Source organism: Euwallacea similis, chromosome 1 (genome assembly GCF_039881205.1).
Source record: "Euwallacea similis isolate ESF13 chromosome 1, ESF131.1, whole genome shotgun sequence".
In the NCBI taxonomy this organism is placed as follows: domain Eukaryota; kingdom Metazoa; phylum Arthropoda; class Insecta; order Coleoptera; family Curculionidae; genus Euwallacea; species Euwallacea similis.
This window is the reverse complement of record NC_089609.1, coordinates 1,002,826-1,016,269: the sequence shown is the minus strand read 5'-3', so window position 1 is coordinate 1,016,269 and position 13,444 is coordinate 1,002,826. Positions and strand designations below refer to the sequence as shown.

Sequence of the window (13,444 nt, the reverse complement as noted above, 5' to 3'; positions counted from 1 at the left end):
TTCTAATTCTTGCTTTTCAATGTCAAAATCAAATTTCCTGTCTCAAATCCTATAAAAAAATGTCCGACTCCAAACAACCAATGCCAGCCCCACTGGACGTCTACGACGAGGAGTTTTACAGCAATCTGAAAATCGCTAGAGCCCTATTGAACCAAATAGGAACAAGGGAAGGTAAATCAACCGACTCATACGATATAGTCCTTTATTGTTATGGCTTTCACGAAAAAAATCACATTCACACTTATATAACTCAAACGATGCCCCAAATCGCGGATATTTCAATGCAAATGTCCGGTTTAAGGCGAGACAAACAAAACGCTCGTGGCTCTTGAAGAAATAAAGATCGACTTTAGTTCTATGAGACCTGACTTACTTCTAAGCTTAACAGCACTAAAATAGGGTTTTTGCGATCAGAATGGATTTGGTATCAGAGAAGTTACTGTGACAGTCGATCACAAACTTTGTATAGGAGATATTAAACTAAAAAAGTACAGTTCGAGATTGGTGTGACTGCATTAACGTTTTTAGAGCTGCTAAGTAACTACATTCGAAATTTAGTTGAGTTCCCCTGTTGGGGAATATTGGATAATGAAATACATAACTAAAACTATGTACACACTTACACACTATGTACAGGGACAATAACAATAATATCAACTACATATGAAAACACTCGTACATTTCTTAATTTGACTTGAAATTTTGCCAGAAAAAATGCCCTTTAAGAAGCCCACTTTACTCAGTATCTTAATGGTAATAAACTCAGGCTTAAAGTCATGAAGGGGCTTAAAAGGTGACCCTAAATAGGCTCCTATTCTAAGGTTGAACCGTCACTAGAACTCAATCTATGATATTGGGTTTAAACCTTCAATCATTTTTCTTTTGATTATGCCTAGTGGTCTATATTTACTTTATTCCTAAATGGAGCCCGCTTCGGAGTCACCCCATAAACTCCCATGTAGCATGGATGTGTAGTAACACTGTTTCTTTGAGTTGTCTGTAAAATTAGCAAAAAAATTACTACTTAAAATGGCACAATTACATTTCTATGAAACACAAACGAAACACCGAAATTAAGAAATCTACATAAGTTTTTGATACATAGATAGAACGATTTGCAAAAAATGGATTGGTAAATTGGTGAGAATGAAAGCGGACAATCCCATAGTAAAGAAAAACAGAAACGCCTTTTTCCAATACATGTTGTCTGTGATGGAAAAAGCAGTTAAGGAGTCTGCTTACAAGATGGAGGAAAGTTTATTTTAGATTTGTAAAGATTTTTAAATTTATGGATTTGCCCACAGGGTCAAGGTGGACTAGCCAACGAGGACCATTACATGCGCAAATGGTCGCCCGACAAAAGAACTTATATGGCTGCAAAGCCATTACCTGGAGTGGGTACCTTAGTTTATTTAGCAGTGGCTAGGGAGCCGAATTTAGGCTGGGATCACCCTTAAATACTCCATTTTCCTTAATAAATATCGTCAGAAACTTACCTAGCGTCTCTTTCTGCCTCCACCCTTCTTCCCGCCTGCTCTCATCCCTTTAGTTCCTTTCGGTTTCCTTCCTCCTTTATTCTTACTTTTACCCTTATCATCCCCTTTACTCCTTTCCTGGACACTTTCACCCAAATCAATTTTGTTGCTTTGGAGCTGGTTGGAGACGGCTTTTTCAATGGTCATTTTTCTTTTACTTAATATTGTTTCGACTATGTCAAGGTTTTCTCGTTTTTCCACGGGGCCAGTTACAGGAGGTAGCTTTCGCTTCCTTGAGGCACCAGGGGTGATGGCAGCTACACCTTTTGCTTCTTTTTCCTTGGGAAGTTTTTGTTGGAATTTTCCCAAACTGGCAGTAGATGCTTTTGCCACTGTTACAGCTGCTTGGAGGTCTTTCGCTGATGAAACCTGATGGTGATTTTTTTGTGTAAATAAATCAAGACTTTAATGATTTTTTAGGTAAATTAGCTTTCGATAACAAGCAGTGTTAAGAACATGGTCTCAGAGATTCAGATAAGTTTAAAATTCATAGAAAACATCATGAATTTCCATATTTCTGAGTATGAATGTGAATTAATTTTTATGTGACATAACACTCCAACAAATCCACTGAGGCATTTAATTGAAACACAGATTGAAAAGAAGATGGACAAAACACTGTTGTGCCAGCTATTATATGTATTTGTGATTGATAAGGAGAAAAATACTTTGCTCCCTCAAAAGAAAAATTCTATTTTTAGGAATGATATAGAAAAAAAGACTTCCTTATTATTACTTGTTACTTTCTTTGGTACTCACGTCTGGATTCACAACTCCAACCCTTGGAATTTTAACATTCTTCCCCTTAGCAATATTTCTCAACCTCTGCAGCTCATTCTTAGCCACATTCTCTGATTTGGCCATCACTTTTTTGGCAAACTGGTCCTCATTTGGATCTGCATTTTGAGGAACTTCTAACACCCAATTCTTATCCTTCTCAGCTTGTGCTCTCTTAAATCCATAAAGAGGAACCCATTTCTTCAGTTGATCATCCCATGTCAATTTTGGTTTTTTCTTCTTTGTGATGCCTTTCTCTTGAGCAAAAATTTGCCATTTTGTAAGTGGTTTACGCTTGGGTACAGCCTTCATGCGGGGCAAAACTGTCCTTGGGGGTGGTAATTTAACCATTATGGCATCCTCAACTTTTTCAGTTGGAAGTTCCCACAATTGGTTAAGGAGAAGTTGAGTGTTATCTCGAGCCAAGTTCAGGAAGTAGTCGTTCATGTCTCTTCTAGAAGAAATATAATATATTAGGACTTATGCCCTAAGGTGCAAACAATAGGCAAATTATGATTAGCATCCTGGCACTTCGCTTTTTCTTTAATTAAAATCACCTCAAAGATTTAAAAAATCAATTAAACCTATCAATTTACGTTTAATTTTTCATTATTTTTCTCACAACTGGTTCATTCTGGTCCATAACAATGCAGGCTAAGGATTAGTGTTGGGATCACATACCTGTAAGCAGCCGCGTTAAAATCGTTCGCATCTACTGCTAAAAGAGTTCCCAGGTCAAATTCCAGGTCCAGATGCTTTTCCACAGTAATAGGCTTGTATTTTGGGGCCTGATGGCCCGATTTTTGTAAAATTTCGCTCACGATGTCCATGTTTGGAGGTGATATGAAAAATAACCTAACATTTCTGGTGACAACACGTGTAAATGTCATTCTAACTGACGTTCGGCTAAATCGCTAAAATTAATAGACATGCGTGATTAAAGGTTATGTAGGACTATATGGCATGAACATAACAATTGTCCACTGAATCGAAGACTAAAAAAATATTTTAGGATGAAATTAGGGAAAATAGTCAATAACAATTTTTAAAATATAAATAATATATATCACACAAAGAAAAAACGCTAAGTAACAAAATATGATACCGCATGATTGAAATCGTTTTCGTCGTTTTTGTAGTAAAATAAGCCTAAAACATCACTATTTACAAAACTGTCGAATTGTTTTAGCTTAAACTAAACAGTAAAAATACATAACTTTACGTACAATTATCAAGATAAATGGGTGTTCGTTCTTAGCTTAAATAATCTTTAAATCCAGACTTTTAAATTTATCATGTACAAAATACGGCATCTCATCGGCATATTGGTCCTAAAAAAATCTTCCAGGATGTCTTTAAACACCTGCTCTCATAGAATATACATAAATACAGTCGGTTTCGCAATAATGTATATAATATCTTTGAATTAGTAATCAAATTAAGATACATAAATGCGTTTTATACAGATAAGACGTAATGTTTTCTGGACAGTTGTTAGGACATTTATTTCCACAAGTTTGTAAACGAGCCTTAATTATGTGAATAAAACATCATGAACGCTGCACGTGTAGTGTTTAGCTTTACAGCGATTGCTTCTCGGGTTAGAATCAACAAAATGGCAGACTTTTTGTGCGTTCAATTCTGGTAAAAGCCGGCATTTTGTAACGTTAAGCTCCATTGAAACTATTATATTAAAGACGCTGATATGTACTAAGGTATTCACATAATTAGGTTGCAACAATAAGCGTACACCAACGATAATAAACATTAGAATTTGTACAACCACCAGACTTTGAAAAACACTGAAAATCCACGTTTTGTTGAAATACTTCACCTTTAGGCAATTTCAACATTGAAACTAAAAGCAATGAGGACAAGAAAGTCGTTCTGGGAAGTTGTGGTCACTACACAAACATGGGAAAATTATCTACTTTAGGTGTAAATACTGATTGCTTTGGCAATTGCGTTAAATAATTGCTTTTTCTTTAAGCTATCCCCAACACTAGACCTGCGCTAAGAACGACCCTTTTGCCCAAGTTAACCCAAGACAAACCGCATCCAAATTAGGAAAAATATTTAGTTAAAATTGTAGCACTCCTGGTCGATCAACACAGAAATATGACTTCCAGAAAGCGCAGGTCTCAAATCAAATTACACGAAGAAATCACAACGCACCGAAACATCAGCGAACAGCCACCGAAATAATTATTACCCTAAAGGCAGCGAACTATCAGTCCTTAATGACGAATTCATCACATTCTCTCTCCTTGTCCTTCGAAATGTTCTGATTGGCCTGGTCGTTCTCGTACTCGACGAAATCGTCGAACAAACAGGGCCACGCCTCGTTATCGTCGTAGCAGCTCAGATCGTTTTCCACGTGCTCAGAAAAATTGAGGAACATGTTCCAGGTGTCCTTGGGAATACCCCGGATCGCCGGGTGGTTTTCCAGAAAATTAAGCCAACGTTTCAAGATCGTCGGTTCTCGAATTGTGAAAACTAATCTCCAGAGAACCATCGCCATGCTCGTGGGGAGAATCCGCTGCCCTGTTTGCACGTCCAGTCCGAATTTAAACGCGAACCTAAAATCACACTTCAGACTGAAAACTAAAACGAGAACGGAACTTACCTATAAAGGTCTTTAAATAATTCATCGCTCTGTTCGATTTCTTCCACCAGCTCAGGCAGTCTACTTTGTATGGCTTTAATTGAATCACATTTAATAGCTTTGAGACCGTTCACAAATTCACCGCGCGTGAACCGACACATTTGTTCGGCGTTCAGTTTCCAGGCAAGTACCAATATTTTAAAGTCGTCCGGAGGAACGCTTAGATCTTTGCAGAACTGATCGATGCCCTCGGCTAAAATGGCATCATCCTGCTCGTCCTTGTAACTCTCAAACAGATTATTCACCTGAGGGGATATTTAAAATTTATTTGAATTGAGGGTGATAGGAATTTACCTTAAAATCGGAAGGTTTGCTGTCGCTAATTCCCATAGCAGGGGCAGATCTAGTGGTGGTTCGTCTAGTTGGAGGGTAAAAGCGACCTATCGCAGTGGCTGACGCGATTTCAGTAGGAGCCCCCAAATGGTTGCCTAAGAACCACAATCAATTTTAAGGCAAACACATGGGAGTGTTTTCAATTCCAGTTAAAACTTAGATGAAGATGAATTTTGAAGCAGAATGAAGAATAAACTCAATTGAAGCTATTAATCCATTATTTCTTTTTTTCTTTACCGTTGCTTAAAATTGTATCCAAAGGAGCTGTAGAAGCAGGTACATGGCTTGGAGCAGGATACAATGGAGCCTCTGGCATCTCTAATCCCCAGAAGAACATAAACTTAATTTTAACTCAAATTACCAGATGTAAAATATACTACCTTCTTTGTTACAGTCTTGAGTAGCTGGATCTGGGGCCGACTGATCTGGCTCCTTGCAACAATTCCAACAATTTCCCATTGGAGGCCCCCAAACCTATCCTTTCAGGATTGCCTCTAAATGGTTTTTGCATTTCCCTGTGGAGCATACTTATTCAAAAACACAAGATTTGTTTATACAAGGGCAAAAACAAAATAAATACACATTTAAATGATATAAAATATTCAGGTTAGCATGATAAACTTGCAAAAACATTAGCAGTGCTGCTTTAAAACCAATATAAGTTACATTAATCATTTGAATTTTTTGTATTTTAAGATTTTCCTGATGATGTGGACCACCTGTAGCACATAAACTAGACTTTATAATGACCTTTGTGTGTCACATGTAATACATGGTTATATTCAGTTTTTTAGGTTGCCAAATCGACTGATTATCAATAGAAACTAAGATATTTAGCTTGTCCCTGTAGAAATGACATTTTTACTATGGTACATGCATAATCTCATTACAACAAAAAGAAACATTAAATCTGATTAAAATATTTCATTTTTAAAATTATTCTAGTTTGTGGTAAAATAAGAATATAATTTAATAGTTTTAAAAAAGATCATAAAAAATATGAATTAGGTAGAGATATTGTGAAGCCTGTAACATTGGAGTTTAATGCAACTTATATAATAGTAAAATAATAACAGTTCAATTTAAGATTTAAGCCATTCTAAGAGCAAGTTTTGGTAAGTCCAAACTTGAATCGAGCTTCCAATTAAGTTGATGTTAATTAACTATAAGCACTCACCTTATCAAAATTAAGTCTGAAGTTTATTCTGCACTCAAATTTCGATACTACAATAACAGCTACAATCCAATTTCAAAGCTAAACAGTACTTTTCTATGGGACTCCACATGGGAACGAGCGCTGCAACCATTTTCAAATCTTTGAAATCGCGGGTCTGTAATTAATACACATTTTAAATTTATAATTTTCCAGGGTTTTATCTTGTAATGTAAATGGAAAATCAAGGTTTTAATTAGGAATTTCCTTTATTATGGGCAGAAGAATTTGGAAAAGATGGAAAAACAAAACTCTCATAGGGGTAGGCAAGGTGACAGCGACAGCTGATCTGTTGATTTTGACAGACATGAAAGCGATCAAAGTCAATTTAACACACTCGTCCTTTAAAAAGAGTACTCGGAATTCATCAATCAGTGATCTAACTGCTCGAAAATCTGGTAAGAGATTGGTAAGGCAAAAAAAAGGATTCGCCGATTTGGGATTTATAATGGTAAATTACAATTCTGGTCAATTTTGTTTTACAAAAAATACTATTTTTACATTGAATAAGGTTTGTTTCCCTATTGACGATGTTCTCTACCTTCACTAGCAGGACGTCCAATTTCTAAAACGATATTTATCGATCGTTTTTAATTGTCCGACTGTCACCAGAATCATTCCGAAACCTAACCAATCTTTTCCATTTTTCCCCCAACAAAGAATAATGAAATTATCAAAATTATGGCCAAAATACTTTATTGCGTCTTAATTTTTTCAATCTTATCAGTTTGCAGCGCTACGGTTTGCGTTGAGCACACCCCCTGCTCCTGCAATATTGATGCATACTCCTTTATCGACATAACCCACCTTCAGCCCCCTAAAGGGGGCTTTTTCCAGGATGGAGAACTGAACGAAACCACGGGCGTCACATACTTCTTTGCAGGTTGTCAAGACAGGAAGTTTATTCCTAAAGATTACAACTTTGTTAACCCTGCAATAGCTCCAAAGAGTGCTTCAGTATGTTATTCTGCCATAGGTTTATTTTGGTATTTAGTTCAGTGTGTTGTAGCTAATTAAATGCACTTCATCAGTGATAATGACAAACCAAACAGTTAAACAGAACTGCAAAGTTATAGGGATGAGTAATGAAATCATTTTTGATTTAGTACCAAAGATGGGTGACAAGGATAGAGTTCAGTACCAAATTAGTTATCAAAATTCAGAGAGGAATCAGTAAGATTTTCTCAAAAATAGAAAAAAATTGTTATTTATTGCAAAATCTCTTATCAGAAATCCAATTATTCACTTGGCCTGTGATACTTACAATACCACACATTTAAAAATCAGCAATCGTGCCACAGATGTAAGGTATTCCACACAGTTAATGTGGTCAAAAATTGAAAGATTTATTTGCTTTAGGTTTTAATGTTATATTCTCCTTTTGTTTGTGTCCAATACATTTCTCATCATCAACTGAGCAGCGGCTCAATATTCTGCATAATGTTTTTTGTGGCCTTTTTTACATATTTTATTGGAGGCGCACTAATTATGTATTTCATTCGTGGGGCCAGAGGAGTGGAAATACTGCCAAATTTTGACTTTTGGACCTCAATGCCTGGATTAATTAAGGTGAGTATTGGGACAAGAGGTTTACAATTTCATAGTTTTTTTGTCTTGTTTAGGATGGCTTGGCCTATCTTTTGACTGGTTGCAGACCATTCACAGTGTCATCAGCCGAGACTTATGATAGGATATAGCTGTAGTAATCTTTCTTTTCTGTGAATATGACTGAATCTATAATTTTTCATTTATCAGTAGTGTTATAGTTAATACAGGAAATGTAAACTGACTGTTGTACATACCTTTCCTTGTAATAACATTTTCAAGTTATTAAATATAAGAGTTTTCTTTAAAACAAGGTATTTATGCAGAGCATAATTTGGTGGAGTTTCTGAACTTAAGCAGTCTCAAAATTATTAATGAGGCCGCGTTCCCACGTTACACTTTATTTATTTTACATTTTCGCATTCATCAATTCCCTCATAAAACCTAGTGTTTCGTAACTTCTAGGTTTAAAAATAGGAATTCAGGAAAATGATACACCAAGCATAATTACAATTATTATTAATGCCATACAAAAAAAATATTAAAAAACAGATAAGTGTTTATAGAGATTAATCTCCTTAAATAACAGTCAACCTTTCCTGCTCTGCTCAAGGCGTATTTCTGACTTGTTTTTATAGTAAATACCTAACAGAGATAACAATGTAATAACGCAGGTTCAAATATAAAAATAAATACAATGGAATGTTATAAATAAGTTAAGTTAGCAAACTTTTCAGCCTTGCTACAAATCTATCACAATCAAGCTTCGCAATCTTATCTCTCTTCAAGGAGATTTCTGTTAATTATCCTAACTCGGATGGATGAGATTACTCGAGTTTTGTTGAGATACCTATAAGGCTACTAAATATTCGTAACGCTCTAAAAATTGCACTTACCCTCTAAATTCGAATACGTCTAATTAGTCTACTAAGAAAAGTGTTGAAGATAAGATTTAAATACCAAAAATCGTTCATGGAAAAATAGTTGGAGATCTACAATTTTTTCATATTTAAATACATCTATGGTTAACATACTATTGTTGAAGTAAAGCTTATACAAGAGATACATATGGGTGTTATGTTCATTAATAAAAAGCCTAAAATACGTCTATTAAAGCTCATTATAGACGTAGCTAGGATGGTAGAACTATGGCTCATGTTTCAATCTGCGATTTGTTATTCACAAAAAAGAACACATAAATCTTCTAACTGAAGAGGACCAAAAGGAAATAGATTTAATTGTATTCTTGTTTCTGTACTTTCCTTCTGATTTTCAAACATTATTTATCTCTCCTGCCAGTCAAAAAACTGCAAATGTGCCTAAAAAACATATTTTTGCTTAAGATTTGCCTTTTTATCTGCTAACTTTGAATTAATTCTTATTGTAATGTGAATTAAACTTAAGCCTCTTCAGTTGTCACTGCATTTAAAGGCCGCAATACGATTCTGGGATCACTTGCAATCATTCTATCTGCATCCTCGTTGCTGCAAAAACTCCCATTAATCAAAATAATATGAAAAATACACACAAAATTACTTTAATAAAATGACCTAAAAACGATACCAATCCACTAATTACAATTCTTTGAGCGTCAAGAAATCTAAGTTTATATAATTGTCCAAATTTCAACTAAATATCTTAAAAACTGTGGGAGGTATGTAGAGATAATTAAAATTGAATTTTAGCACCCTGTGTATCTTAAAGCTTTGAAAAATTGGAACTCAATTTTCTACCCTTAAATTTCTTTATACTCAAAGAATCTGTGGTCAATGAATTATCCTCCTTTTTCAGAACATCTAAAGTGTTCAACTAAAAATCTCACATCAATCCATATTCACTTACCTTATGTCTTTGTTTTCTTGGGGCATCAGCTTACTTTGCTCAGAATCTTCTGGTTTTGCTGGTTCATACACTACCTCAGAAACTGGAGCATACTGAGCAGTAACCAGTAAGTCTGTGGAAGGATTCACAGTCAAATTTTGCCCCCCTGAAGTGCCCACATGGTCCTTGGCATTACGCCAGCACATCCTTCTAGTTATTCTCATAAAGAACACTAAAAGAGTTCTCACTGATTTTTCTCTAGACATATCAACGACAACTTACTAAAAAGAAGAATAGATAAAGCAAAAAACAGTGCCCCAAAAATTGTTACAATTAAATAGACATCCTCCTTGTTTTCTGACGTTTCTGAGTAGCCCAATGCTCCATTTATTAGCATCCCCAATCTGCAATATTGTAAATACCTTACTGAGATTATATTTTTTTCCTTGCTTACCCCAATGCAAAACAGGCCACACAGCTAGTGATTAAAACCAGAGGTAAAATATTTCGAGATGGTAGGCATGACATGCAGGGTCTGCGGGCTGTCTGGGAAATGGAGCCTAGATATGATATAGGTCTGTTTTGCCAACGGTCAGGGGGACTGCTCGATTCATATTGCACTGTAGTTGGCTGGTACACTGCTCCTGACATTTTGTAGTTGTGCTTACTATAAAAATATGGTGTTTTTAATAATATTAGGGGGTTTTAAACATGCATTTGTGAAGGGAAAAGAATAGGTGCAAAACATAATAAAACTTAAGCATTTCACTGCTTTTGATGAACTAAACACTTTCACGAGGTGAAACTAGTGCAAAACGTCCATAAAATCTTAAACATAATGAAATTTAAATATCAGCATTTGCCCTTTAGCTTGGACTGGTTTCAGCAGCCTTCTGCTCAAGGTCTTTTAACAATAATTCATCAATACTTATACTATATTTTCATGCAATAAAAGAAAATATTGCTAATTTGCCTTCTAATTAATAGTGTAAACTTGGAAATGTGCCGACACGCAGTAAACCATAAGGGAAAAAACGGATTTTAAGGAACAGATTCATGCAATTACATTGGAAAATATTAAAGTGAGGTTAGAAACCTCTAAAAGGGGAAACTTGCAGTTTTCCATGCAAACAGAAACGAAACGCACTTAGCCCACAGCCACCCCATTTTGTCGCGTCTATTCAAGGGTAATCACGGCGTCTTTTCGGGGGAAATTTAGCAGGATTCACTTGCAATAGCTGCATGGGGAAAACTTACGATTCACTTTATCGATTTTCCCGGCGTCGTTGCTCTGCTTTTCCTACGATTACAACATTTTCCACGTCAAATATACAGACGCTGAGCTACAGTTACATCCAAGGACACCATGGAAGACTGAAGAAAGAAAAGAAAAGAATAACATATTCTGCAATTTATCATCCTTTACAAGCTGTCAAAGAGTAAAAAATAACAATTTACAATTTTAAACTTTATCTAGTTTTGTGCTGATGAGTTGAAGTGTCCTTCGATTGAAATTAGATTTAATTTACCTGCGTTATTTAAGCTGATAAGTTGCGCTTGTCACACTTTTTGAGGCCTTGTAAACGTAAACAGCAAAAAATACGCGCATCAAAGAAAATTTTGCAACAATGTTGCCATTGTTACCAATCCTTTCAGATGATTCATGCAGTGACGTAATAAAATTATCATATCCACGCAGCTTTGATTCAATAAAGGAGTTTTAAGTAAATTAAAATATCAATTCTGAAGTTTACAACTTGTGGCTGACTGATTTTGAGACCTTAAATTAGTAAAACTTCTCAATAATTTAAATACTCAACCAAGACGATTTATCAGTCCGCGCGCAAAATTTGACGCTGCCGCAAAATAGAGTCAAAGTTGAGTAGTTGTATGGCGCTGTACTATTCTACTATGAAATTAAAAAGGCTATATTTTTGTTAATTATCTTTATATAGATATAATGAGTGCCTCAGTATGTCAAATTAAACCTAAGTAGAGTCAATGACCATTACGATTAGACAGCAGTACCACTGACACAATGAGTATTTGTTCTTAAACATTACATGCGCAGGCTATGTAGACTATGTAGAGAATATTTGAAATTTTAGAATTCAAAAATATATTGATTAAATGAATTTTCTATTTATAAATGAGTATTTTTTATAGCCGATTTTTTCTTTCAAACGCTTAAAAACTAGCTTCACTATTAAATTTATTTGAGAAAAGCTTCATTTATAATCCAATTTTTCGCACTTTTTTAATATATTTTTCTTCAATTAAAGGTTAAAAATGTAGGATAACGTTTAGTCCATTAGCAGGATAATAGAGCCTCACTCAAGTGCACCTAAACTCCGTAACAAAAACAATAACGAGCTTCATGAATAATAAAAAAATCCGGCTGATTCGTATCCCGCAAAAATTCGGCGGCGGACGCCGCGCGTCGTTTCGGGCGTGTTCGGCGTCGCAAGACGACGTCGACGTCGTTCCTCCCTTTTTAGTGCCCCCACGACACCGCCAGGGCGACGACGTCGACCCTCCATCACCTAGGTCACTTCCTAGTGCAGTTCTATCAATGACTATCACTGATGACTGACTCTAAATGCTTATCATTGCTGCTCTTGTACACGCTGTTGTGTGTTGTGTGCCATTAATTTCTTAAACTCTCTGTGTGTACTGTGCCTCCATCCTTCCTTCATTGATCTTTCCTCTTTTTTTGGCAAGAATGAATTGATTTCGTATTAAGGTAAAATTTTTGCAGCCCTCTTGTACTTACTTGTGCTCGTTCTTTTTGACGTTTCTCTTCTTCTGGCTTTCGCTTCAGTGTATGCAAATTACAGCATAGATGTTGAGATGTATTATATGTAAATGCACTAAATGCATGCGGGGCTCTTGGGGGGGCTTATGCTGGTTTTGGGGGGACACATTTGGACTATGATGAAGGGGGAAAACTAGATCGTGCAATTGTCACTTTTGTGGGTCAGTGGGTAAACTTGTTGGAGAAAGAGGGCAACGGTGGCAAACTCTTGTGATAGAAGTTTTATGTTCTGTCGCCATCGATATTACGATACAAAGGCTCTTCTCTTGATTAATAGTTAGTGTTGGTCGCACGTCTATAACTTTAACCATTAATCTGGGCTATCTGGTAAACTTACACACCATACTAGACATTGGGTAATTACTAACAAACAGGCCAAACTATAAAAAAACCACGAATGCCGCAATTAATGAGTGTGTTAAAAATTACAAGTAGTTATTTGGTGCTAAATGAAATTTACGTTGAGTGAAATTAAAAAAAACAAACATGTAATATATAGGGTGTTCTACGGGAAAAATATGAGATTTCACTACTACGATCGAATGTCGCTTTCAGCTCTATTTGGAAAACATTGCAAACGCGCTCATAGAAATCGTTAAATAACCAGAAAACTCTTAGAGATTCCCATAGAAACTATTATTGCCGTATAGAATTGAGTACCATTTAAAAAGACAGGGTGTTCCGTATGAAAAACGTAGAGTTTCGGGGTAAATAATATACAGTGTGTCCCAAAGGCACTA

At 35.7% G+C, this 13,444-nt stretch overlaps 6 protein-coding genes across 9 annotated transcripts in view; 3 read left to right on the top strand and 3 right to left on the bottom strand.

Annotated features, from left to right (window-relative positions):
* The first annotated feature begins 59 nt into the window (after positions 1 to 59).
* LOC136410539 (uncharacterized) lies at positions 60 to 1,500 on the top strand. The gene is made up of 3 exons (XM_066392733.1): positions 60 to 171; positions 1,106 to 1,255; positions 1,312 to 1,500. The coding sequence occupies exons 1-3, from the start codon at positions 60 to 62 to the stop codon at positions 1,455 to 1,457; spliced, it is 408 nt and encodes a 135-aa protein (XP_066248830.1). The 3' UTR covers positions 1,458 to 1,500.
* On the bottom strand, positions 189 to 3,142 carry LOC136410530 (ribosome biogenesis regulatory protein homolog). The gene is made up of 4 exons (XM_066392725.1): positions 2,994 to 3,142; positions 2,295 to 2,766; positions 1,497 to 1,904; positions 189 to 997 (listed from the first exon to the last, which is right to left on the bottom strand). The coding sequence occupies exons 1-3, from the start codon at positions 3,140 to 3,142 to the stop codon at positions 1,497 to 1,499; spliced, it is 1,029 nt and encodes a 342-aa protein (XP_066248822.1). The 3' UTR covers positions 189 to 997.
* A 212-nt stretch (positions 3,143 to 3,354) lies between these two features.
* On the bottom strand, positions 3,355 to 6,800 carry SCCRO3 (defective in cullin neddylation 1 domain containing SCCRO3). Its single transcript, XM_066389569.1, has 6 exons — positions 6,488 to 6,800; positions 5,691 to 5,825; positions 5,548 to 5,628; positions 5,272 to 5,405; positions 4,939 to 5,222; positions 3,355 to 4,891 (listed from the first exon to the last, which is right to left on the bottom strand). Exons 2-6 carry the CDS (start codon positions 5,767 to 5,769, stop codon positions 4,543 to 4,545), a joined length of 927 nt encoding a protein of 308 aa, XP_066245666.1. The 5' UTR covers positions 5,770 to 5,825; positions 6,488 to 6,800; the 3' UTR covers positions 3,355 to 4,542.
* On the bottom strand, positions 4,127 to 11,524 carry LOC136408907 (uncharacterized). 4 transcript variants are annotated; one of them, XM_066390246.1, is made up of 7 exons: positions 11,419 to 11,524; positions 11,037 to 11,263; positions 10,344 to 10,556; positions 10,172 to 10,293; positions 9,911 to 10,121; positions 8,919 to 9,552; positions 4,127 to 4,140 (listed from the first exon to the last, which is right to left on the bottom strand). In XM_066390246.1, the coding sequence occupies exons 2-6, from the start codon at positions 11,054 to 11,056 to the stop codon at positions 9,468 to 9,470; spliced, it is 651 nt and encodes a 216-aa protein (XP_066246343.1). In that variant the 5' UTR covers positions 11,057 to 11,263; positions 11,419 to 11,524; the 3' UTR covers positions 4,127 to 4,140; positions 8,919 to 9,467. The 4 variants fall into 4 exon arrangements, with proteins under 4 accessions (XP_066246343.1, XP_066246490.1, XP_066246263.1 ...); XM_066390393.1 differs by having other exon boundaries at positions 11,147 to 11,263; positions 11,419 to 11,517; XM_066390166.1 differs by lacking the exon at positions 11,419 to 11,524 and having other exon boundaries at positions 11,037 to 11,337.
* LOC136408828 (uncharacterized) lies at positions 7,128 to 8,347 on the top strand. The gene is made up of 5 exons (XM_066390044.1): positions 7,128 to 7,480; positions 7,533 to 7,696; positions 7,754 to 7,826; positions 7,883 to 8,092; positions 8,146 to 8,347. The coding sequence occupies exons 1-5, from the start codon at positions 7,205 to 7,207 to the stop codon at positions 8,218 to 8,220; spliced, it is 798 nt and encodes a 265-aa protein (XP_066246141.1). The 5' UTR covers positions 7,128 to 7,204; the 3' UTR covers positions 8,221 to 8,347.
* Positions 11,525 to 12,398: 874 nt separating the features above from the next.
* LOC136419977 (uncharacterized) overlaps positions 12,399 to 13,444 on the top strand; it is a 31,569-nt gene continuing 30,523 nt past the window's right edge. Inside the window, exon 1 of the mRNA XM_066406630.1 lies at positions 12,399 to 12,632. The gene's annotated coding sequence lies outside the window, so the exon portion shown is untranslated. The remainder of the gene's footprint in view (positions 12,633 to 13,444) is intronic.

What these genes read in the sequence shown, in the direction of transcription:
- LOC136408828 (XM_066390044.1), top strand. Translation starts at nt 7,205, where the DNA reads ATGGCCAAAATACTTTATTGCGTCTTAATTTTTTCAATCTTATCAGTT. An exon ending in TAGCTCCAAAGAGTGCTTCA is followed by an intron (nt 7,481 to 7,532) that starts GTATGTTATTCT and finishes AGTGTGTTGTAG; the next exon opens with CTAATTAAATGCACTTCATC. An exon ending in CAATGCCTGGATTAATTAAG is followed by an intron (nt 8,093 to 8,145) that starts GTGAGTATTGGG and finishes TGTCTTGTTTAG; the next exon opens with GATGGCTTGGCCTATCTTTT.
- LOC136410530 (XM_066392725.1), bottom strand. Translation starts at nt 3,142, where the DNA reads ATGGACATCGTGAGCGAAATTTTACAAAAATCGGGCCATCAGGCCCCA. An exon ending in TTTAACGCGGCTGCTTACAG is followed by an intron (nt 2,767 to 2,993) that starts GTATGTGATCCC and finishes TATTTCTTCTAG; the next exon opens with AAGAGACATGAACGACTACT. An exon ending in TTGGAGTTGTGAATCCAGAC is followed by an intron (nt 1,905 to 2,294) that starts GTGAGTACCAAA and finishes AATCACCATCAG; the next exon opens with GTTTCATCAGCGAAAGACCT.
- LOC136408907 (XM_066390246.1), bottom strand. Translation starts at nt 11,056, where the DNA reads ATGGGGTGGCTGTGGGCTAA. An exon ending in ATGGGGTGGCTGTGGGCTAA is followed by an intron (nt 10,557 to 11,036) that starts GTGCGTTTCGTT and finishes ATATTTTTATAG; the next exon opens with TAAGCACAACTACAAAATGT. An exon ending in TTTATCTATTCTTCTTTTTA is followed by an intron (nt 10,122 to 10,171) that starts GTAAGTTGTCGT and finishes GAACTCTTTTAG; the next exon opens with TGTTCTTTATGAGAATAACT.
- SCCRO3 (XM_066389569.1), bottom strand. Translation starts at nt 5,769, where the DNA reads ATGGGAAATTGTTGGAATTGTTGCAAGGAGCCAGATCAGTCGGCCCCA. An exon ending in TCAAGACTGTAACAAAGAAG is followed by an intron (nt 5,629 to 5,690) that starts GTAGTATATTTT and finishes TCTGGGGATTAG; the next exon opens with AGATGCCAGAGGCTCCATTG. An exon ending in TTATTTAAAGACCTTTATAG is followed by an intron (nt 4,892 to 4,938) that starts GTAAGTTCCGTT and finishes GTGTGATTTTAG; the next exon opens with GTTCGCGTTTAAATTCGGAC.
- LOC136410539 (XM_066392733.1), top strand. Translation starts at nt 60, where the DNA reads ATGTCCGACTCCAAACAACCAATGCCAGCCCCACTGGACGTCTACGAC. An exon ending in CCAAATAGGAACAAGGGAAG is followed by an intron (nt 172 to 1,105) that starts GTAAATCAACCG and finishes TTTGATACATAG; the next exon opens with ATAGAACGATTTGCAAAAAA. An exon ending in TGCTTACAAGATGGAGGAAA is followed by an intron (nt 1,256 to 1,311) that starts GTTTATTTTAGA and finishes CACAGGGTCAAG; the next exon opens with GTGGACTAGCCAACGAGGAC.